General features: G+C 39.8%; 1 protein-coding gene across 1 annotated transcript in view; it reads right to left on the bottom strand.

Moving 5' to 3' along the window:
• The window catches only part of nbas (NBAS subunit of NRZ tethering complex), a 176,576-nt gene that overhangs the window by 106,841 nt on the left and 43,762 nt on the right, over positions 1-25,973 (bottom strand). Inside the window, exons 24-33 of the mRNA XM_063495518.1 lie at positions 22,039-22,224; positions 18,781-18,954; positions 18,267-18,400; positions 14,803-14,865; positions 12,991-13,113; positions 12,804-12,906; positions 12,088-12,165; positions 11,799-11,953; positions 5,896-6,008; positions 2,888-3,001 (exon numbers count right to left, since the gene is read on the bottom strand). Of these exons, the coding sequence (XP_063351588.1) occupies positions 2,888-3,001; positions 5,896-6,008; positions 11,799-11,953; positions 12,088-12,165; positions 12,804-12,906; positions 12,991-13,113; positions 14,803-14,865; positions 18,267-18,400; positions 18,781-18,954; positions 22,039-22,224 (1,243 nt within the window). The remainder of the gene's footprint in view (positions 1-2,887; positions 3,002-5,895; positions 6,009-11,798; positions 11,954-12,087; positions 12,166-12,803; positions 12,907-12,990; positions 13,114-14,802; positions 14,866-18,266; positions 18,401-18,780; positions 18,955-22,038; positions 22,225-25,973) is intronic.

The raw sequence follows: 25,973 nt of genomic DNA, 5'->3' as shown, positions 1-25,973 counted from the left end.
GATATTACAAATTACAAAACATGAGTCTGACAACTTTGAAGTAACAAAGACGTCATTAAGATGAATACCCCCTACAAGTGTATGTCAACATTAAAAGACAGATCAATGCTTTTATATTTAGCAAGACTTTCAACCAGCATGAGACAATAAACAGCTTCAAAGAGGCTGACTAAGGGGTGCCTAGACAGTAGCTAAGACAGGCACAACAACTACACATCTTAGAAAGACAGAAGTTCTACGTAGGAGAAATCTTAATCTTGCAACTTCCACTTTCACAGTGGGCTTTGCCTGTTGATCCAGGGCTACGATCTATGAGACTGTAGCCTAAAAATGGGTTCATGAGATATAAAAAAGATATAATATTAATATAAAAACAGATATCTGCAGTTTCCTTTTTGATAAAATGGAGTTCTTTCTTCCCACCATCGTCAAGTGCTTCATCACAGGGTGTTGTCTAGTTACTGAGGTTTTCTCTCTAGTATTTTCGGTGTTTTACATTATACAAGCCTTGAGGTGACTGCTGTTGTGAGCTGGTGCCGTACAAATAAAACTGTGCAAAAATGAACTAAATTGAATGTTCAGGGTTTTGACTATAGTAGAACACCTGTCAGTATCAGGCCACTTCCCAGCATCACAAACCATTCTGAGCCTTTTGATTTCACGCACCAAATGAGAAGCATTTCTGCCACCTTAAACCTCCACAACTAGCTGCTTCTCACACTTACATATTCTACTAGGTTTCTGTTTTGACTTAATTCCCCTCCCCATAGTTATAGTTTAGAAAAGGGTGTCATAAACGGAGGTTGTCCTGTCATGTATCTTTAACCAACCAATCAGCATATATTAGCAAAATAGGTTTTTTTTAACCCTGTAAAAAAAAAAATCATAAAAAATAAAAAATTCATGTTTCATCTTAATTTAGGCATACAGTCAATACTACATTTACCAAAATTCCAATTTCTAAACAAATTTGGCCAAGTCTATAAGCAGGTATAAATATTTATGTTAGCTTTTTAGCTGCTATTCACTGAGAATTCTCTGTGATCACACTCTAACTGCAGCCAATTCCAGTATAATGGGATTAAAATGAAGAGAACAGAGTCTCTGTAGATCAGCTGTCGTGCCAGTCTCATAAACAACTCATTGAACAGTGAATGCACTGTTGAGACTACATTGGAGACAAAATTACCACAAAACAAAATCAAGACTTCTTCAGGTAAACTTAAATGTATAAATAGGCTGCTTTTCCAAGGCAGCAGCAGTCCTCTTGACAAAGTTTCAAATGCTGGCATACAGACCTTATGGCCTTGTACAGAATCTGTCTCCTACTGTCAAACTGCATAATGCCTGCGAGCAGAAAAAAGGCAGCTTTGAGAGCTCACAAGGTAAGTTTGTTTGCTCGTTCAGTAAACATACAATACTGTGCAAAACTCTTGAGCAACCCTTCATTTCTTTTTACTTTGCCAGGAAAATGTTGAATAGAAGCAGCGATTTATTGAAATATACAGACATAGATGTAAATGCAGTATGTAAGGCAAAAACAGAGTGTATACAATTCTAACGAGTTTGAAAGTAAATATTTGTTTCGACCACCTATCTCTTAGACAGATTTATTATTTTTTCTCCAAGCAGTCTTCAGGAATAGTTCTCCAGGCTTCTTAAAGGACATCCAAAGCTCTTCCTTGGATGTTGGCTGACTTTTGTTGTTCTCTGTCAAAATAATTCCACACTGACCATCAACCTTCAATAATGTTGAGGGCCCAACTCTAAGTAAGTCGATCCATAACAGATAGTGTTGCATTGTGTTTTTATTGTTTTGTTGTTTTTTTAATCCAGGTATTCTTTTACTACAATGGCAGTGTGTTTGGGATCATTGTCATGCTGAAAAATAAAGCTGTACTAATCAGATGGTTTCTAGATTTTACTGCATGTTGGATCAAAATCTGACGACACTTTTCAGAATTCCATAAATTGTGAGAAGACAGCAGACTCAAACCATGCTAGAGTCTCCACAATGTTTTACAGATGGCTCCAGACACTCACTGTAGTACCTCTCCCTGAGATCCTCCCTGCATACCGATTATTATCCATCACTTAATCAAACTACTGACTTTCATTTCAGTGTCTTGTGTAATTTGGCATACCTCTGATACTCCTCACTTGGTGGGGTGTTTTTGGCCTACCACTCTTCTTTTGTCATCCACTTGTCCAGTTACCTCAAATTTTCTAATGATCCACGGCACACCACACTAGCTAGATCAGGGTTTTGATGAATAGTTTTTGGGAATCATCTTGTTGGTGAAAGAAGACTGCCTTTATACTTGTCAAACAAATAGCCTAAAGATACAACTTAAAATGGGCTCTTCGCTAAGTTGTCTGTAAAACACTGGTTCATCCTTTAAGGGAGGTACCTTTTTATGCTCCAATGATTCATAGATCACTGTTAAGTGACTTATCATACAAAAAAAACCTTTACTCTGAAAATGATAAGGTACAAATACTGCACTAAAAATGATTGAAATAGCAGCCCATGTCCAAAAAAATAACTCTGAAAGCTCCTCATAAATCATGGAGAACAATTACTCAGGACCACTTAAAAAATACAAAACAATTTTGCTTCATGTTAGCAAAATATAAAGATAGCAGACCTGGCTGAGAACGTTTGCACAGTACTATGTGTTTGCGTGCTTGCAAGCCATAAGCACACATAAATAAACCTCTTATGAAGATGGATTTTTCTCATGCTGGAAAACTGCCTCGATCTGGTTTATTAAAAATTATAGTCAAACACATTTTAGCTTGATAAAACTCAAAAGAAAAGTTAGAGTTGTTAGTTAGAGTTAGAGTGCCTGATCATGTGTGAGTGTGCATGCGTGTCTGCAAGTACCTGAAACTCTGAGGAGTGAGGCCAGATTGAGCAGAGTGGTGGACTGCTTGTAAGCTGTGGAGCAGTGGGCGATGCACTCCTCTACGAGAGACAGACGGTCTGATCGCAGTCGCACTGGAGGGAACACGGAAGACAGTGGGGATGAGTGTCAGACTTGTTTTGCTAATTACTATATTCAATCTGGAACAAGTAACGGCTGATGACAAAGTGATAGGAAATTATGAACAGTGAATGATAAAGCAACAGATGTCAAGATGTCAGGAAAATAATATAATGCTGTATAATTCATACGCATGTAGCCCAGCCCTAGTTCAGTGATACACTGGTGGATACTGCTGACTTATTCTGCATAATTAAATATTATTAAAATTAGGGCGTGGATGTGTCAAAATTTCCATGTATCTAGTCAGTATTAAAATTGTATGTGGTACGTGTTGAATAGTAATTTAAAAAAAAAACAGCAAAGTAAGCTTCAAAGAATAACAGATTAATGTAATTCATCCATGTGGGACCAATGACAAATTCAAGTATCCAAAAAACTGTGTTTGTCTTCTCCTATGGGACGATTTTGCCCAGTTATACTGAAAATTGAACACATAGTTAACAAATATGGCAGTAATTGTTGGATGCAGCCACTTCAGGATAAAATAAACAAAAAAACAAAACTATATAACAAGCCAAAATTGGACAAAAATATTGTGTGTACTTTAAAACATGAGTTTAAAGCAGTCATTCACATGCCAGTGCTAAAATATTATCTTTCATAAGCCATTTTGAGTGGTTTTAATATTAAAGGGGTTCTCTGAAGCATCTATCAGACCATGAGATAGTTGAAGCATTTGGTTTTGTGGCTATAATCCTTAAAAAAAAAGCATGAGGGTGGTCTTAGTTATTTAATTAACTGTGGAACTTTTCAATATGTTGTACATTAGGAAGCATTTTGTTGTAAGTCATAAGAATAATTAGAATATATCCCAAATAGGTCCTTTAAAATGAATGAGAGTCCTGTGTCTGAATCATTAAGTGTCACAGCCTTGTCCCTGTCACAGACACTACCTGTGTGCCATACCACTCTGTAGAGTAGATGGTTAAGCCGCGGAGCCATGCAGACACATTTCTTTGATTTATGACGGTAGTATTTCATTCCAATGAGTATGACTGTGTAAAAACTGAGACATATTGTGGAAATTGCTCTTATTTTTTCTTAAGATATCCGAGGCTGTTCATCATCCATTTTGTAAATGGATGGTTCATTAAGTGTGAACGTTTCCAGAATGTACTTCTTTACACTAAAAGAAATTGAAAAATGTTTTTTTTTATTAATGCTGTAATATCACTCGAGATCCAATTGGGCTGCATGTGGCACAGAAACTAAAACAAACTTCATACTCCAGGTATATTATTTACAGTTTTAAGTTTGGGATCTCCATGCAGTACTCTACGGCGTTAGCATTACTCTATTTTTCCAATATGCGAGAGATTTAGAAACTACAACAAGTCAAGTCTTTGATCTTTCATATTCAGTCTCCAGTCTTAGATATTTCATACTCATTGCATATTGTTTGACATCAACTATTCCATTTTTCACTGATAACAACCTGCAGCACATATCATCCGTAGGACAGTAGGGAATTTGTGTTTTTCAAAAAACCCACCTCAAACATTTTTAGATGCATTTCCATTTTTCTTTAAAGTTGTATTGAAACCCTGAGAAATACCATCTTTAGAGCCTCTGCAGGCCTCTGTGTGCACTGTGCACCCTGCTGAGGATCTTTATGGCTTTGAATGACTTTGGGCAAGGCCTAGAGGGAATTGTGGGTAGGGTGGTTTATATGAAGCATCGCCTTAGGCTCTATAGGAGGGCTGCAGGGGACAGCCTAAGATGGATTACCTATGTTCAAATCCTTCCGACTTCATATTTGTGCATGTTTATCTGTGAGAACGGGAACTTAGAGGGGAACTTATTACTTTGAGGAGAAAAAGAAACTGTTCTTTTCAGTATGACCTTGATTCAAAGCCATGAATTCAATGTTCCCCTAAGCACTGATATTGACCTAAGACATAATAATTAATGCATGCATGTGTCACAATAAAACAAGATTTTCACATTTTCTTTTACAACAGTTTCTGTTTTTCTCCATTGCAGTGCTTCATTCTTTTTTCACTGTTTTTCTTTCATATTCTTCCAAAGCTCTGCCCTCTCTTCACTTTAAGCGGGCAGTGAAAACTTCATGCGAGAGCACCGCAAGAAGAAGAGAAGGAAGTAGGGAGCTAGGAAAAAGAGAGAAAACCCCAGAGGTAAGTGATGAATGTAAAGAGAGGAAAGAAGGTGAGAGGGATGGAGAGCAAGAGAGGGAGGGAAGGAACGACAGACCGTGCAATTTATGGCTCTCTCTGTCACAGTGGTTTTATACTGGCAGCTCGATTTGATGGGGGCAAAGGAGGGAGAGCACGGAGCCCTTGGGGGCAAACAACACCTCGCTGTAAAGGTGAGGCGATGAGGGGCCAAGCTGGTTTATTTTGGCGCCACAGTTTTCTTTAAAAGGGAGGCAAGCCTGGAACCACAGATGTAGGGTGCCAGAAAAGAACGAAAGCAAGAACATGGAGGTGAATATAGATTGGTCAGCTTTACAGCTGAAGGATAAAACATTGTGTCCCAGAGTGTGTGTGTAAGACAGAGCGCACACGTCCAAACTAAACACTTCATTCCTAATTAGGCCATTGGCCAGATGTTGTTTGCTCAACAGTCGATCCATAAATAATAATATATTTTGATAAAGTGACAAGAAACAGCAACATATGGAGGAACGGAGAACGTGACAGCAGGGAGGGAGACAGGCTGGACAGTGAGCCGAGGCGATGGAGGTGGGGAACGGTGTGCTTTAATCGTCTATGAGAACATTTGAATGGCTAACCATTTCAAACGCACCGACAACACATTCAGATACACACAAAAGCGCACATTTGAAATCTCCCAGCTTCCCAGACAGACAAACGCTTCATGCTACCTTGCAGGGGCAGAATGCTGACGTTGAAGTCTTCCAGCTGGCTGAGGGCGTTGATGAGGTCCAGTTCCTCTTGGATGGATGGAGGACAGTCTGTGATCAGCTGGAGACACCCCCTGATGAATATAATAAGCAGTTAAAACAGCAGGGAATGACTAATAATCTGTTCCGTTGCTACCCAATCAGATGACCTTGTGACACAAAGAGGAAGTCTGAATTTTAGGTGTACACAAACTTAACTTTTCTAAGCACAGAAAGTGAAAATTTCTTAAATCTGTGCAAGCTGATGCACCTAAAAAGTGATGTAGTTACCTTCGGTCCATTTATTCTAACAGCATTGCAGAAAACTGTTGCAAAACATAACTTACCGCTTGACAAAATGAGTGGGAAGAACTAAAGGGGCTTTACTTAAATTGGTACACATTTCAGAGCTGTAGAAAAAAAGCGATTATCTAGCCTGAAGTCTGTGAAGTTTCAACATCATGATGAGAAACATGGCGACACTTTTAAAATGGATTTAAATACAAAGTCTAGACTAATTTGACAGATCTACAATAGAACAGTTTTCTCTTGAAACGCAAGCGGCACTCATTACCCTTAATAGGATTATGTAGCACATCATGCCGCATATATAACACTGAATGCGCAAATTGTGTGTGCCTGCAAGTGTATACAGAGCAAAGTAAAATATAGCAGCGAGTGAAAGAGGAAGAAAAAAAAAAAGCAAAATGATTAATTTGCAAATAGCACAAATCCCAGATAAAATAGCAGCTTAAGAGTTCTGACGTCAGCACCAGTTGAGCGGAGACGAGGGAACTTGTCCTTGGGATGTGTGTTCGCTCAAGAGTGTTTTACTCTCGTAGTGGGTAAACAAAGACTGACAGAAATGTCTCATAATCCATGTAAGTGTAATGAGAAATCCAACCTCTACTTCTTAAAAACACAGTGACTCAAAACTGTTGAGTAGAGTACACACACACGCGCGCACACACACTCTGGAAAGCACTCCACACGCAGCTTCCCACTCTTTGAGCATGGCTGCTGTTCTTGCCAGGAACAAGAGGTTTGTCCTGGCAAGGATGAGAGCAGAGGAAAGGGCTGTGGATGGGCGAATGAGAGACAGAAAGAGGGCATACTGATTATGTACTCGTGCTGTGAAGTATCTCCAGGCGAGCGTGTGTGAGTGTGTTTGTGTATTGACACAGCCTTAGAAAAGACATCAGTGGAAAAAAAAATTATCTATTTCACTTTCAAGAGTCATAATGTGCTTTGCAGCATGTACACTGTGATTTCCAGATTAACTACTCTGTGCTAAACAGACACATGAGAACACAAGGTAACGTTTGCAAAGAAGTTATCAATGGAGCACAGCAGCACAGACCTTGCCCTTCATTTGCACCAGAACATCAAACAGAAGTGTGCTGACGTCCTGGGTTTTTTTTTTTCCATTTATCTTCCAACATTTCTGTGTCATATACACTCAGGTTCTTTCCTACTCATACGAGGACTTGTGAGAGGAGCTTTCACACGTACGACAGAAACAACCAGCAACAAAAAGGATCAAAATCATCCCTGCTGGGTCTACATCTGCCTTATCTCCCTCCTTTCTTTTTCCTCACTAAGATGTTTTAACAACTTAAGCATCAAGTCCTATCAAGACCCTACAAATTGTAGGGTAAAGACCCCACAATCTTAAAGAGACAATCAGGCAATTTCCTAACAGCAGCACTTGGTGACTGTGGGAAGGCAGAACTTCCTTTTAACAGGAAGAGGCTTCCAGCAGAACCAGCAGAGCCAGGCTCATGGAGAGGCAGCAATCCCCGCTTAAGGGTTGAGGGGAAAGAGAAGGTAAATGGTGAATTGACTGGCTCCTATATAGCGCTTTTCTACTCTGCATGAGTAGCAACAATTAAAAGTGCTTTATACATCCATACCGTTCATAAATTCACATCCACTCACACAAGCATTTTTGCTATGCCTTTTTTCTACATAGGTGCTTTCTATCTAACATATATGTATTCAGACTAGAGCAGCCACCAATCTCCCAATTAGCAGATGACCTGCTCTACCTCCTGAGCTACAGGAGAAAACACTGACAGCCACCAGTACAATTTTACCTAGATACATTAGATCCACTAGCCTAGATGCACCCATGGTATACATTTGAAAATTCTAATTGGTTTTCAGAAAAGTTGACCTCTAACCTCGACCTTGAGTTCAAGATCACTGAGATTCAAACTTGTTTCAGTTTTTTAGTAGCTAAACGTATGCCATCAATTAAAAAAAACTTGGTGACTACATTCTTGAGTTATCACATTCACAAGATTTTTCAGAAAACTTTACATCTTCATCTGACTCTGATGTCAAGGTTACCGGGATTCAAACTGGTTTGAGATTTTTAGTAGATGGAGTAGAATTTCAAAGTCCTATGTCGCCTTGTTCTCGAGTTATCCAATTTAAAAACTCAGGTGTCCACACTGCCGCCCGCCCGGCAGGATGACAACAATACCCCATCAGCCTTTTACAGCTGAGAGGTAAAAAGTAAGGAACATACAACGATAAAACACAAAAGTGTCTGCAGACTGGGGACTTCCCATTTAATAAACTTTGGTACATCATCAAACTTTAATGTATGCAGACTATAACGTGACAGGTTTCAACTGCCATTCCTCATTTCTTTCTTTTCACGCCAGTCCTTCTTGGCACAGTCATGATAACAGTTGTGGGATCATACAAATTCATCTTCTTCTTTGTGTTGTTTTATTCTTGCAATATGAAGCAATTTGAGCTGCATGTTTTCATAAAAATTGCAACATAACTCCATTAAATTAAGCTTATTTAAGTAGTACGACTTGAGGATCATGCTACAGTAATATGAAAACAAGGAGATGTAATGATTTATGGAGATTAAAGAAATCCTAATTAGAAGATATAAGATTTAGGGAAAAAACTTCAACAAGCTATTAGAAGTTACCTCTGGAACAATGACAACAAAGAAGTAACACTTAATGTGTTACAGGAAGCAGCCAAAGAACCAGGAGAGATAATGTTATAAGCAGATTGGGAAAAAGAACAACATAGAAAAATAAACAAATTTATTAAACAGGAGATGGGAAGAGAATGAAAGAAAAAATACACAGGAAATGGAAATATTAAAGAGAATCTTTCAAAAATGCTAAACTAATATAATTAGTGGATGATAAAGAAAAAGCTTGCACTTTTAAAAGACAAAAGCAGTATGGTAACTGCTCAGAAAATTGAAGCTGGTAATATACGGGCTAAAAAAAGCAAAAGAAGCAAGAAATCCTTTCCAAAATAAAGGATTTCTTTACTTTTAACACCCAACACTAACACAGGACAAGACGCCGGTCTGTCACAGAGCCCTTTACACTCACATTCACACCTATGGACAATCTGGAATCACCAATTAACCTAATGCACATGTCTTTGGACCATGGGAGTATCTGGAGAGAACCCACAATGACACCGGAGAACGCGTCCCCCACAGATAAAAAGCTCCAGCCGGCTGCTGGATTCAAACCCTAATCTTCTTGCTATGAGGCGCATATTAGAAATGTCATCAAAATCCTTGTGAGGAAACAGAAAATGATAGTACTAAAAAGTAAACAGTGTTCAAAGGCATTAAAAGCACTCTGAGTAAAGGATGATTTTTTTTCCAAATTAAGCCAGCTAATAACAGCTGAGTTACTTTCATAAGCTCTGCAAAAAAGGAGCAGGGATACCCTCAGATGACCACAGTGCGTCCTGCTCATGAAGGCTCATATTTCTTTTGAAGAAGATCAAAAAGTGTTTACCTCAAGCGAAGCTGACAGACCATACTGATCAAATTTAGATCAAACCAGTTTTAAATGTGGCAGGTTAGTGTTAAGTAATGTTTCACTTACTTTGAATTTAGATTACGCAACCTCAACAGCAAATATTAATGCTAATTTTTGACAATTAAAAGCTTTCGGATCACTATGACGGTCACTTAGTGGAAATATTGTACTCGGCCCTAACATGGTGTCTAACCAGATATTTACTCTGGATGGATATGTCTTTCAATGTACATATTAAACAAATATGTAGGACGGCATTCCTGCAATTACATAACATCCGATTAATTCACCTTTTTACAGTCCCTGTGTGTTCAGACACCATTCTCTGTTTAATCATTTGTTATTATTATTCTCTGGCTCTCTTCCACACTACTTTGTCCCCTCTCTCTCCCTTCACTCCCTGTTTCGTGGTGTTAAAAGTGAGTTACCCCCCCACACACACACTTTCGGCAAGTGCTTGCTTATAAGGGGCAATTGTTTTTTTGTTTTTAATTTTCTTGATTTCATTTATACATATAGATACACAGACAGACAGACAGACAGATAGACAGATAGATAGATATTTTTTTTAAATGAAATCAAGAAAATTAAAACAAACAAACAAAAAAAACCAATTCAATCTATAGACTTGGGGTCTCTTCCGTAAAAGTTCTCCGAAAAACTGCATCACTTAGCCGTCTGCAGCCTGATCGGCTCAAGTTGCCATGGTGACTGTGCCCTGCTAAACTGCTCGGTGCCCTGTCAATGCTAGCAGCTATATTTCTTTGTTGTTTTATCACTGCAAAGGATACCCTTTTTTATATTACACATAATTACAGATATTTATTTTATATATATGTAAATTCATTCATGTATTAATCTGTTTTATCACATTTATTCTTTTCTTTCTTTATCTTTCTGTGTGTTTATTCCCAGAAAATTATGACGCAAAAGATTTTATCAGTTTCAGGGGATCCCCATGTTATTTTAAGTCGAGTCTCTTTGTCCTTCTGCCTGTTGCTACTGACCACACTTGTTTAGGGCAAAGTCAGGTGTAGTTTGTTTAACTGTCCTAGTGTGTGTCTTATTTAGCACACTGGGTAAAATGTGTGTCTGTGGAACAGTTATTTTAATCTAAAGGACACAGTCTGACCATTAGTTGGTGGGCAGCCAGTATGTGTGGACTATTAATTTCAAAGCACCACAGACATTTTACACACCATGTTTTATCCAACACCCTCACCCAAATAACGCACACGTGCACAGATTTACATGCACACACAATGGAAGTGTTACAATTGATGGTGATGTCCAAATGTGTGGAGGGGGGTCTTTGTATTAGTTACTATAAATGAATGACGACCCAATTACTGTCCCAATTCCCCACTAGGAACAGACGGCAAGGTTAGACACCCACCGGCCCCCCTCTGAGATCAGAGGCCAGCAACACACACATATGCACTCACATACACTGCTGTAAAAAAGTATCTGGCCCCTTCCTGATTTATTAGGTTTTTGCACTTAAACGTTTCAGATCATCAATCAGTTTTAATATTGGAGAAATATAGCCTGTTTAAATAAAAACTGCTTTTTTTAAAGGATAATTTGAATTATTTATTAATTGAGAAAACGCTAATTTCCCCATAAAACTAATAACTGGTTGTTTTCGTATATCTTTTTTCCCTACACATGAAATCATCATTTAAATGCATCTTCTATTTACTCGAGTTATATTTGTCTAATTTTAAAAACTGTTTGACGATCCAAAGCGTGCAAGACAAATAAGCTAAAACCTAAGAAATCATTAGGGGACAAAAACTCTGTGTAAATATTTCACTTGGTATACAGTTCATGTAGTAGGTGAAAAATTATGAGACACCATTATTTTGTTCCTGGTCATAACCATAGAAGTGCAATAACATTCACCTACCTCCACAGAAGCAAACATTGTTTCTCACACATCACAAGTAAATAAACACTTCTTCTTTGTGGTATTGACTGTATAAGTTGAGTTTTTAACTAAATTTACCCTAATACCTTAAAGATATAGAACTGGGAAAAGGAAATACGCTCTCTTTTCCTGCTCACCTGGCCAGCCCCATGCAGGGGTCTGTTAGCAATTTGGACGAGTTGAAGTACTCCCTGGCAGCAGCCAGCACTAATTCCACGCTGCTGTCATAGGCCACCTTCAGAGCATAACCTTTACCCCGAAAAGACAAGCTGACAGGAACATCCTGACTGACCTGGAAACATTAATACGAAATGTGGGGATTAGTGAGACAGCAAAATTAATTTAATTAATAAGCAGTTTAATATTCGGACAACCCAGGGTGAAGCTGGAGTGTAATTCTGCGAAGGAGCGTCTTATTTAATGCACCTTGGAGCAGTGCATGAGCTGTCCTGCCAGGCGTATGTTCTCCACTCGGCTGGAGCACAGCAGGGACTCGACAAAAACCTGCAGTGGTCAGGGAGGAGGAGAAATATTATGCAGGGAGAGGCAGCGTTTACCGAACAAAAGTTGTAACATTGCAGCACTCTAGTATTTTATCTGAACTCTCCCTGAGAGCGGTAACATGCAGCTTAATGTGTGAATTATAGACCACAGTGTCACCGAAGGTACAAAATGAAAATGCAGGCACATTAACACATTTAATTACACGTTTAATGTTAGTACAAGTCCTAACAATCTATGGATAATGCGTGTTTTGCATAAAACTGTATATAAATAATGGACATGGCCTCTGGGTCTACAAGATAACGCTAATGAGGAACTGCTCCAAACAAGCGTTCGTCCCATTAGCCAGCTGAAGTGAATATTCTTTGCCAAAAAGTTTACAAAAGCCACAATAAAACTTTTTGTTATGAGATTGTGATCACACTTGCTAATTTCAAGTTTTCCACAGTACAGCCTGATGTCAGTTTTGAAAATTATGAACTCAACTGGAGTGAAATAAATAAATATAAAAAGTGTCTTTGGTTCCTCAGTGAGATCCACCTGTCTCTAGCTAAAATTAGAATCCCAATTAAAATCAGAGTGAATACTGGATGCACCTTGCCAACACAAATTTTCCCAATATTACTGAAGTGTTTTACCTGATGGCATGTCTCTGGTTTTAGGCAAGTGTAAACGTTCTGCTGCATATCCAGCAGGTCCTGTAGTAGAACTCTCCACATATTCTCACTCACTGGAGGGTTTCTGGACACACACAAACGTTCAGCATGTTTATGGCATTTATTTCTATGTGTCTATTCATACATGTGTACGTTTCAAAGCTCATACTTGCGGCCGGTGTGACGACACAGTTTGACCATTAGCTGGTGGGCTTCCTCGTCATTGTTCTGGCTGTTTTTCACATACGAGATGGGCTTCTGTAGACCATGTTTCTCCAGAACCTCAACCACACTGTTAGGCATTGGAATAGATGGATAAATATAGCATGTAATCACTGTTGTCATTAAGGGGGAAACCACTAATATGATCACACAAACTAAGATTAGGAAAATCACACAATGAAAGCACAGTGAAAAAACAAAAGTTAAATTTTTCAAAACGTTCATTCAGGAAAAAACAAAAAACACAAAGACAGGATGACTGGCATCAGTAAGCGTCACAGTTGGAAACACCAAGCAAGACAAAAACATGGCAAAATGAAACCTGTGAGCGATCCAAGGGAGAGAGACAGAAGACATGTAAACTCTAAGCTGTTCATTATTTTGGCAGCAGAAAGTCATTTGCGAGCCGCGGTGCAGATGGAGCAAACGTAGAGCAAGACTGAAGAGCAGCGTGATAAACTACATGTCAAAATGACAGCACCTAGGAGCACGTGAATGCATGCAGTCTTATATGACCAAGGGACAGAGAAACAGTGAAAGCGTGTGTGCATGTGTGTGTGTCGGTGAGGGATTAGCATGGCACCACCAGCCTCAACAGGGTCGTGCTGCTACAGATGTTCACTCTCTGCTGCAACTCATTACCATAGTAAACAGGTGCCTGTGTGTGTGTGTGTGTGTGTGTGTGTGTAGCTATATGTGTGTGAGTGTAAGACATACAACAAGCCCTGATATTTACAACTGTGTTTGTGTGTGCATGTTTGCTCAAGTGTGAAGTGTCCATGTGTGTGTGCGTGTGTGTCGGAGGAGGGGGGGTCTGAATGTTCCTATGCACATATTAATGCACCAGCAAGTGGCAGTGGCAGCAGCTGAAAACGGCTTTCATTCTGGAGGCGCTCGGCGAGAAGACACTTTGCATTTACTGCCTGATTCATCTGGATACGAGCGTGTGAGTCACTGCACTTCAACACAAATGTACACGAACACACTACCCCCACCTCCCACCCCGAGGTGTGTTTGTGCATAGCTGCGTATGTCTGTGTGCAAATATGTGAGTAAACTTGTATGTGAAAGGACACACTAAGCCTTAACACTGCTTCCTGTTGCTGCTTCCTCCTCCTCCTCATCATCATCATCATCCACATTCCCTTCAGGCTCCTGCCCTCCTTCCCTCCCCCAATCCCCACCTTCATCCTTCCTCCTCATCAGTGCTTTGTGTTTGCAAGTTCACCCTGAGGAGCAGGGTGGATGAGAAAGAGAAAGAGAGACAGAGGCACACGGCCGATTTAAACCTGTAACAGAGAAATTGCCTGAGCTCGTGCCATGGGACGCACACCGGACTCTTGATACTGAGCATGTGCGTAAGTTGTATGTGTACCCACCCACCACCCCATCCAATCAGGCACATATAAAGGGAGCGAAGCAATAAGCATTTCTTCACATTGAACGTTTCCCAAGGATTGCAGCAATAATCACGAAAACTAAGGGGCTGTTCCTCCCAACAATTTATGTGCCCTGCCAATAAATACAGATGAGAAATATTGGAGTGTGAATACTTAAGGTTTTTGTTTTTTGTTTTTTTTAAAAAGGAAGATCAAAACCCACAATGTTAAATCGGGTCTATTAAAGAAAAAGAAAAAGCAGCAAATCCTCATATCTCAAAGTCTGGAACCAGCTCTGATCTGTAAATCCAACTGCTTATGCTGACAGAAGACGACAAGAGAGAAGAGGAAGTGCAAGCTGACAGACTGTATTACTTTACCTCAGGTGCTTCTCAAGTTTGTCCACCTGATCGTGGAGTGACGGAGTGATGTCTGTCTGTGGCCTGTAGAACAATAAAACACACAAAAAGAGTTGTTACTTCTCTGTATGTCTGTGCTACTAAAATTAAATTGGAATAAATAAAGTAGAACACAAAGTAGGAAAAAGATTTGCATCATAAAGTGTACGCCTAATCCCCAAGCGCATGCCTGTGTGCGTATTTATGGCAGTACAGTTTCTACACTGTACCGTAAATGTGTGCGTATGTGGCCAACCAGTGAGGCTGTACTAATTTTCCACTAAAAATAAAACCCCATGATGCTTTGCCTTGAGGCAAAGGATTCTGGGTCAGGCTGGCCTGCGCCCCACTAGAGTACTGACCCTGATGAAACAACCTTCTGTTTATGAGCATCAGTGGCTGTGAATGTCTGTCAGTGAGCGAATGAGGGTTTTTTTGTTTTTTAAATGTATCTATTTATTTATTTGTTCATTAAAAAAAAAAATCTGACCTTTCCATTTCTCTGCTGCCCCCCCCCCCATCTCTGACTGTCTGTGCAACTCCAGCTCTTCCTCTTTTTAATACCCATTTCTCCCTCGTTCTAATTTTTCCCTCTCCTCAATCACTGTCTAATCCCTTGTCCATTTTTGGATTTCCCACTCTCTAAGGGTGAACGCACGTTACATTCTTCTGAGCAGATTTAGACCTAATTAAGCTGTCTCACAAGAAATATCAGAAAATTGAGTTGAAACTACTAAGTCATGGTTTCTCTCCTAGCTCGCAGAAATCTGTAATATTTTTGGCCGGGGTAGCAATTTTCAGCTTAGTAAGTCAGACACATCACTCCTGAGAGAAATGCTAAATTGAAGGCATTGCATATACAGTATAGCACCTTGCAGCACTCCTAAACCAAACACTGCAGAAAGCTGGTCTGTCTAGCAGAAAGGAAATGTTTAGTCTGAAATGCATATATGGGTATTATGCTCACTGAAAGCAAAAGTGTAACCATAAAGCAATTTTTTTATGGAGTGTTCATTAAAACGTGTAATTTATTATATATTATAAAGCAATTAAATATTAAATGAGAGGCATAAAGAGGGTAACTTGTTTAATATACAGTAAAATATACTGGGGGGCAACCCCCAAATACCGACCGTTAGTTTTACCGGCGATCTATAAAAGTTGTAGTTGTTTCTAGAAACAGTTGCAGTCAGTTCCTTCATTTTAATATCAAGCGGCATTAAAAATCGATGCAACTAGCAATAAACCACGTGTCGCAAACATAAGTAAATCAGTTTTGTGCATCTTATTTAAATATTCTCCTCTTTTTACTTTGCACCATGAAAAAAAAAGTTTGTCACTGTGCTCTTTTTGTAAATATCAACTACTTGGTACTTTCTTGGTACTTTTAAAAAGAAATAAATGAAATAAACTCTTTTGGGGAAAAATATTTAACCAAGTAAAACAATTTTGCAAACTTGGAAAACTATGTTTAATTAAATTAAAATATGCCTGATGAGGCATTGATGGGCATGTTTATTGAGACTGGATGTTTACAAGACTGAGTCAACAGCATTCAAACGGTTCTGTTTTTATTGTAATAACTGCACTGATTTCTATAAATGTTGTCTCTTTCATATCCCTACATATAATAACAATAAGAAGAAGAATTAAAAAGACTAAAATTAACACTGAATCTAATAAAAACTAAACTAAAAACAAAACAAAGAAAATAAATAAATAAAACAAACCTCATTAGATGATACAAAACTATAATAAGTCTGCTAACAATTTTGTCAACAAGAAGCTTTTGCACATTTAAATGGATCATGGGTTAAAGTATATCTTTGAAAAAAAAAATAGCTAGCTAAATACACTGTAAAGTAATAGCAGTGCTCATATTTGGATAATCAATAAAATAGCTACATTTATCGATGTAAACTTCACTGATAGTAAAAGAAGTAATATTAATACGGGTGCTAGCAATGTATACATGACTGAGTAGCTTTTCAGGATTAGCTAGTGTGCCATTAAGGTAAAAACAGATCAAACAATTTGTTTGTTGCTGATTGCTTAGAAATGCTAATAACATCATGAAAAAGGTTTATGTTCATGGTTTTTTAAGGAGGGAAAATACATTTTTGTGATTTAGATAAACTAACCCAGCAAATAGCTTAGATTAGTCTACATTAATAATATTATGGAATATTATGATAAGGAAAAGTGGAAACCAGAACATCAATGATGTAGTAGCTCATCTGACTCATAATCCATTACAATTCACAGGTTATTCCTCATAAAATGACAGATGCGACCTTGCGACTTGGGTGGCCATCATTGGGTGATCAGTGTGTGCAAGTTTAACTAAATTCTGACAAATATTCTCAGAGTGGCAATTCTTGTGAATTGTAAATGGACAGATTGATGATGGATACCTCACCATGACATGTGCTAAAAAATTTATCTTTAATTCACAACTTTAAAATGTAAAACCGACACGCTTATCTGTCTGCATTACACTTGCTCAGTTTAGTGGAAGGCTGCACTGCGGCTGAAATCATGTCCCCAACCAAACATTGCTTGTTGCCCATAACAGTGACTTGTTTCAGTACAGTTATCCCCCACTGTGGCATTATTTAGAGGAAATAAATGCATGCCACTCACAGCAATGCAGATCAAACTAGAGCTACGTGAGCCAGTTGCAAAAGGAAAAAGATCTAATTGCTGAAAAGCATGGCTGTCATACTGTAGCCAGCGAACAATAAACAACAAAGCTCGCCAAAAGTGGTCATTTAATTTCTCAAATAATGTGCACACTGGATGGATAATCCTTCCAAGAATAAGTCATTAGGATTAATTTCAGCTACTCTTGACACTCTAACGGTCCACTTTATTAACAATTTTCTCTTTTGTCCCCCCCCTCCCATCCTCAGGCCTTCACTATCCGCTCACTCTCCTTCAAATGCACTACATACCCACACAGTCTCATGGGGAACCTAAAGGACAGCCTCTCTTGCTATATGAAATAAAATGTGCTGCAGAAGAGGTGGGGGAGAGAAAGGCAGAGACAGCAATACCATCAGGTAGGAAATACTGTGTAGACTGTAGCTACGCTAACTGATGGCTCCTTGGAGTCAGAGCTAAGCGTAAAAGAGAGAAGAGGAGGAGGGAAAGAAAGGTACAAGGGGAGAGGAGCAGCACCTAAGGCAGTAGTTAGGTTTATTGATAGGTCCTAAGAGAGATGGAAAGGTGAAAGGAAAGGAAAAAGGTGGGTTGCTTGGAAGCAATGTATTCTTATGGGTGAGGCAGCGCCGGACTGCTTTAATATCCTTATATCATGGCTTATGTAATGTATAAAGCTTACTTCTGTCATTACCAGAATATGCCCAATTGACTTGCTGACTTGTGCATTATCGTGCATGGCATCGTGTGTGTGCGATTTGTGTGCGTGGATGCGTGTGTCTGACCCGTAGCCCCTCTGTGGCAGACACTCCAAGATTTCATAACAGAGGCTGAGCTGGTCGTCTCTCTCACAGCTGTAGATGCACTCCAAAGCGACCTCCATCAGCTGGTCTGGGTCCCCGATAATCTTCTGCTGGCACTGGAGGAGAGAAGAATAAGAGTCAGTATGTGCATATCAATGTGTGATTGACCCCGTAATTTATTTGTACCTACACACTGAAGCATTGCATCAATTTAAGCATTTTCTTCCTCTGGAGTGTTTGTGTGTGTGTGGTTCATGGCTTCTAATGGCCCAGAGGCCTGTCCTTGGCTGCGTCCTTATGGGGTCATAAATACAGCATTTACAGCGCAGGGGCAACAACATCGGCCTTGACATCACACAAACAGCCAGAGCTGCAATGTCTACGTGGATGTGCTTTCATTTTCCTTTCTCTCCATTTATGGTTACCCAAGTGTGACACCGACTACACTTGTGCATTGTGTGTGTGTGTGTGTGTGTGTATGTATACGGATACTTGCATCAGGTTTGGAGTGCTTGAAAATGATGAGGGGCAGGGTGAGGTCTTCCTGGGCCAGGCTGACCTGGTATTCTCTGAGCAGAGATTTAGCAGAACCCTCTTTCTGTCCCTCACAGCGATGCAGGAATGGCACCATCCACTGGAAGGAGTCTTTCACGTAGTGCTCGGTGCTGGACTGATAACAGAAAGACATTAAAGATACTTAAAAATGCAATTCAGGCAGGATACTAAAAATAATGTGACCTAGTGTGTTGAATAGATAATTCACTTAAAGTGAGTAGTATTCTACTGGTATGAATTTTAGCCTAAGAAACTCTAGTCGCTGATTTTATGCTCTTCATTTTTTTGTGCTTTACATTTACATGTTTGAAATATGTAAATAAAATGAACTTAGCTCTTCCATTAAAGGAGAACCCCTGGGTGGAATGGTTGTTAAATCCATTTGTTTTCTTTTATATAAAACACTATTACTAAGTTATATACTTTTCTGTTTGCAGTCATATAGCATATACTCCTATGGGCTAAATTTAGAAAGCCAATCAGTCAGTCGCACAAAAATTATTGTGAACTACATGGAAATAATGGAAATACTGCACTGATCACAAATAACAAGGGGTCTGAGCTTTCTCTAAATCACACACTTATTAAACTACCAACACAGAGACACACATATTTCACTGAGCTAAGCCTTTCTGGCTTTTGAGAGCCTGCTGACATGTCACCAGGTTTCTGATCCAAACACCAAGCAGTTACATAGCACAAGCTGAGCTAATTTCCACAGTGAAAAAGACAGATTTTGCACCAATCACCTATAAATTTCCTACAGCATCCTCTCCAATAGCCAACTTTGGGAGCAGCAATTTTGTGATGCTGTACCAGTGAAGGCTTTTTGGCATTTGGCATTAGGGCATTAAAAGTAATGACGCTATAAAATGCTTTATAAAAAGCCATTATCAGTTTTTATTGATCAATTAACTTTATATAGATTTCAGTAAAAAGAAAAAAAATCAAATAAGTATTTGATGCAGCCACCCTTTGCCTTTAAAAGGTACTCATACTCATTTTATTTATTTATTTTTTTGAAGGGATTTGGCAGGTAAACTGTTCTAATCACCTTGAAGAACTTGCCACAGTTCTTCAGTGGATTTATGCCATCTCGAATGCCTCCGTCTCTTTATGGCATCCAGACTGAATCCAAGATGTTGAGATCAAGGCTCTGTGGGGGTCATACCATCTGCTGCAGTGCTCCTTGTTACAAGCCGCAACAGCATGGTTGGTATTGTTCTCAGCTTGTGACTATGAGTGTGCGTGTGTGTGTATAAGTTTGAGTATCATCATTACGTAAAGTGGTCCAGGAGACACAACTACTACTAAAGGTAGTTTTACTTTGTCTTAATGTGTCTTTCTGGGTAGTAATCAATATCAAAATGAAGACAAAGTTTAACCCTTTATTGACCAATATTTATACATCGCTAATGTACTTTAGTTTTTACATTTGGCTGTAAAATGAAAGAAATCATTCCGGATCTTTCAGGAAGCATTTGTGTACATTGTAAAATCTTGACACAGCTGATTTCTTTCCTGTCCATGTTCAGACAGCATTATCTTCTGAATGCTTTCTGCAACCACCTCATATCCCCAGAAAGCTAGTCTTTGCTTCTTCTGGCAAATTAAGGGTTAAAAGTGAATGTAGTCCAAAAGTTTAAACTTTTAACCAAGACTAATACTGAGACCGTTGTGATCCCAATACAAGAAGGACTCTATTTAGTCCTGTTCTTAAAAGTTCTGTTCTTATTAGAGTTTTTATCAAGCTGCAGAATGAATTTGGGAATGATGGGATGTCTGCATGATGGTGCTGTGTTACAGATAAGAACGCGAGACATGAGTGTGTGCGTGTGTGTGCGTGTGTTTGGAACATCAAGGAAAGTTAGTCGAATATTTTTTTTCCTCTGTTTTTGAATGTTTGTTAGAAAATTGCAAAGTGCTTCAAACCGCATTTACATGAAATTGTGCCATGCAATTAAGCCTGAACTTGAACCATAATAGCTGCAGTATGTGGGCTGCGATGTGATTTGAGCAGATGCATGTCAAGTTCGTGCAAGGCCTTGCACCCACCTTGCGACAGCTCTGACTCAGGATATACAGATAAGAGAGCATCAGCAGGAAAAATGAGATTCAAAAAAATAAATAAATAAATAAATAATACTTGGATGCTAAATGCAAACTTGCACACCCACGCGCAACATTTTTACTTTGCTGTACTGTCTCTCTGATAAAGAAAGACATCAGACGCAGGCAAAGAGGGAGATTTAATCTAGGCGAGTTTGGTAAACACTCAAACACACACAACCACACACACACACAAACACGTACGTACACACACAGAGCGTCCAGAGGGAGTACCAGTCAAACAGCATGTGTTAGTGCAGTCAACAACATTTGCTGGCTGCCTGCCTGTGTGGCAGATACTACTGGCAATGGGCCTCATAGGCTAAAGCTGGCAGTTATTAGCTACAATTTAGAGGACAGCTCATGTTATGTACTCCAAGGGGACTTGTAACTGTAGTACCTGCTATATAGAATAGCTTTCATAGCTCTCATGTTGCTGTTGGAAAGGAAGCTCGTATCATCAAATATGAGTGATTTCAGGAATGAAAAGGAACTAATTTACTTGGAGGCTGCCGTTCAATTAGTCTTTTAAACTTTTCTGTTTGTTGCCTATTCCATTTGCAATTAGCATAAATTATGTTCTTTTAAGCAACAATCAAGGACAATAAAGTAACTATAAAGTGGAACTGTATGAAGAAATGTAATGGCAGGGAAATGGGAGGCAAGCTTTCTATTTGTTCAGACAATGAACACCCACACAGGCTGTGAAACAAAGCAAGCGGGCTGGGAAACACAATTTAACAGCTTTGCATGAGGAAAACAACGTTTGTCAACTGAGAAAAAAAAAAGAAATTATTTGTATTCGAAAAGGATAAATAAAGGAAAGAAATTATGAAATGAATGACATTCATTATAATGAAGATAAAAACAAAGACAATTAGAAACAGTAAAAAGTTTGGACACACGTACCCCATGTGTCCAAACTTTTTATTGGTATTTTATCTTCCAGTTTTTGTACAGAGTGAGCTTTTCAGTTACCAGACCTGCTGTGCATACATGTTTTTGTGCAGCTAAAAGTATAACTGTTTTTGTGGTGGGGGTCAACCTTTCCCAGTGTGCAGTTAAGCAGGTGGAAAATTAAGTCACGTACGTTTTTCATGAGCAGGCGGAGTTTGTCAATGTCGCTAAGCTGCTGCAAATCTTTAAGAGTCAGACCCAGTTCACATGATGTCTCATACACAAGTGTTTCCATGGTGACCAAGTCATCGCATAATCGCTCCAGCCCGGGGATTTCCCGCTCCTTCCCAAGACGCACCAGCGACAGGGCGCAGTCCACCTGAGACAAGAAACAAAGAAAACCAAATGAAAAACACGCTTGAAAAAAGGTTAGAGGAGGCTGACTACATGAATTCTACTTAAAAGTACATTGAAGAAGAAAAAAAAAGACAAGATCAGTGGTCAACATCACACTTTCACTAACTCCTTAGTGTCTCCTATACTTGGACGTTTTAAGGAAAGAGCACTGTCAGTGAGATATTAAACAAGCTGTTACTGTGCCTCAGATTGGGTACTTTCATACTTCCATAATATCTTCAGTGCATGCATTCGTTCACACTGTGTATCACAAGTACACAGATGGTGTTGTGATAAAAGACCTGATAAAGGTCAAATGGTCGAGTGTGAAACAATGCACTGTACACTCAGTGGCTGCCGTTTTGGCAACGTGGGGGAAAAAACGAACGAATTTCCACCCAGCTGTACAAAGATCTGTTGTCTCAGGCCTTTAGCTTACATGATAAAGAGCATATCAGCACTTTCATTGTTTAACAAAAGAAACGCGTTCATAAGCCACCAACAGCATAATTGTCAACAGTGATGAAAAATCTGCCATGTATACTTTGGGGCAACACCACCCTCTCACAGGAACAGGTTGAATAGGTTAGTTATAGGGGTCGCTACTCTGGAGCCAGTGGAGTTGGTTCAGGCATCTGACTTGGAGTAGGTATGTCCTACTGGGAGGAGATCCCAATACACGCTATTGAGATTACATCTCTCACCTTGCTGGAGAGCACATTGGTACCCCGTGTCTGCTTAGACTGCTGGCTCCGCAACTTGAATGGCAATAAAATGTGTCAACAGAGAGCATGTTATGTAATTTATGGAACACTTTAATAGTTTCATGTTGTGAGTTAGATGAGAAGACTCTAGGGGCATCTATAGAAATGAAATCAAGCTAATCTTGGTTTCACATGCCCAAAGAATGTATTCCAGGACTGTGCAGGCTCTTTGAGATGTTCTCTTACAGAGTCTAACCTGGATTTCCTCTTCTTGGGTGCAACCAGTGGTTTTCGCCTTGTTTTAAAGCCTCTGTGCTTCTATTGATGAAGGTGTGTTAAACTCCTTGAATTAAAGCTAAAAATCTTCAATCACTTATGGATTGCTCAATTAACATCCATTGTGTTGGTGTACAGAAACAAAACTACAAAAGTCATTATTGTTTGAATACTTATGGGCCAAACTGTGTATACACACACGCACACACTAACCCAACCTCTTAACCAAGACACTTGGGCAGAAGGCAAATAAAAAGCCTGTTTGCAGCAATGTTCATTCAATAAAAATTGTTGCCGAGATAACTGGACTGGGACATGGAAAAAACAATATCCCGTCCAATCCAAAAGCAAATAATAGCTGTCAGTCATTACTAATATCCAATCATTAGTCCTTCAGCAATAAAACATTGAGGTTTTGGGCTTCCTGCTGCTCCTAATCGATACAATTCCATCCAGAAGAGCAACCAATCAATATGCAACCAGCTATATGCCGGCAATACGCCCAGCCAATTGATGCTCGGCCACCTGTGGATGTTAGCCAATCAATAGCAGATGCTGCTGGGTCCTGTGGTGATGATTGCTTTTTCTACACCTTTTAGAGACAGCGCACGCGTCCTTGCTGCATCTTTCCTACACAAAGGCACAAGTGCCCACGGGCACACACAAACACACACACAGACACAGTCAATGCAATCTTGTTGTCTTCAGCTTATCTCAACACACATTACTTATTGTTGAATAAATAACTGCATGTCTTCATTTGCAAAAAGTATCCCCACAAACACACACACACTCAACCCAAAACCCAAATCACCTTGACTCAGAGTCTGAGCAATTAGATACAACGAGAGGGGGAAGTCTATTGATCTAACTGTGAGTGAAGATCCTCCTCGTTCTTTCCACTCCTCCCTGCTCTCCAGAGATAGATTCCCCAGCTAACCACAGACAATTCAGATGTTGAAATCTCACACTTTTTAATTACGACCTCATCTCCATCCCCTCCCCTCGTCTTTCTGTAACACGACCCTCTCTCTTTGTGCTCTCCCCCTCTCGCCACAACGGCAGATTTCACTCTTCACTGTAATATTCCAACTCAATTTGATGCTTCTTTGTCTTTCACCCTCGTCCTATCACACTCCTTTCTTTCAAACGGAATTTTTACATTTTCTCATCAGCTCTGCTCAATTTTAATCCTGTTCCCTTCCCTCCCACCTCTTCGAAGTAACAGTCACCACACTGGCCTCCATTTGAACTCCCAGCCTGCCCCTTTGCCTTTTCTGTATGCCAGCCTCCCCGCGCTCTGTCTTGTTTTCAAAGCCACCCTCTCATTTTGTGTCATTTCGTTGCCAGCACAACAACCACTTGTTTTTAATATCCTTTATTCCTACCCTTTTACCCCCTTATAACTGGTGATTTTCTTCCCCACAGACAGCTCTTTCCATGAGATTGCTTTCCCTTTTTATCTCCACACCTATCTCTGCTGCCCTCTCCTCTTTCTGTGTTTGTAATACACTAACCTAACAAGGGCTGTAGCATCGGCCCAGCATTTATCTCTTCTTTCGGCTGCACTTCCATTCTCTGCTTGTCCTAGCTCGTTTCTCTCTCTGAGTCATCTTGTCAATCTTCCCATCAGTGTCTCGCCTCCTGCCACTTTGTGACTGGTTTAGAACACTCCAGCTTCCTCTGATGTGGCTCCTTTTAATCAAGCCCCATTTTACTCCATTAAAACGCTCTCCCAAGCATAAACAGGGCCAGATGACGAATGGGAGGAGGGTGCCAATAAGAGAGAACAAACGAGACGAAACGTTAAAAAGGGCAGGGAGAAGGGGTGGCTGTGGTGGTGGGGGGGCGCTCAGCAAATGGCAGCAGAGATTTTCTGATGTATTTCTGTGTCACTGCTGCTCGTGTGAAGAAAAAACAAAATGTGTGAAATAACCAGAGACGTGAGAGTTCGGGACAGTCCAAAGAGACTCCTGGAGTAAGATGTGATAGAGCAAATGAAGATGAGGTCTAATTAAAAATGAACAAGGGAGAGAATGAAAGAGGGAATTGGTGTGATTCCTTGAGACTAACAAAGGCCTCCTTTTACACATGCACTCGAATCTCTCCCTTTCCTTCTCTCTTGAGTGGATGATGAAAGGCGCGATTCCCCAGTTGTCTTCAAAAATGAGCAATGGACCCCAAAATCTCTATTTCACCAGCCTCTTTACAGCAAGTGGAAGGGATAAAACGGAGAAATGAAGGGGAAAGATATGACTGCACCCTAGTTAGTCCTTTCACAAAGACAAAGAGAGTGCTGTGACAACCTTGATCCATCACTCTGATGGAGGTAAAGAGGGGACGGAGCTGCAGCGTGGATAGTGTGGGTGGAGAGATCGGGCCGCTCTAGCGTTTACGTCCCATTACTCCACTAAACAAGTCCTATCAAGTCTTATTTTTCACTTACAGCATCAGAACGCGGATGACATAAGCTTCGGTTTCTCTTCATTAGAAGTCCATATGGCAAATATGATAATAACTGTCACAGATCAGATCAAAGTGACCTTGACTGATGGAGACAGGCAACATACCCTCTGCAGTCTGAATCCCAGCTTGTCATATTTTTCTGCCCTCATCATCTAAAAGAACTGTGCGAAACCAATTGTCTTTTCAATAGCCAGATGTCTATTAATTCCTTTCTGCCGCTGCCCAGCTGTAAGATCCAATCGAGCAGAAGGAACGTTAACAGTCTACGTAAAAGGTTTCCCCTAAC

Source organism: Pelmatolapia mariae, linkage group LG15, assembly GCF_036321145.2.
Source record: "Pelmatolapia mariae isolate MD_Pm_ZW linkage group LG15, Pm_UMD_F_2, whole genome shotgun sequence".
NCBI lineage: Eukaryota > Metazoa > Chordata > Actinopteri > Cichliformes > Cichlidae > Pelmatolapia > Pelmatolapia mariae.
This window is presented reverse-complemented; position numbering and strand designations above follow the sequence as displayed.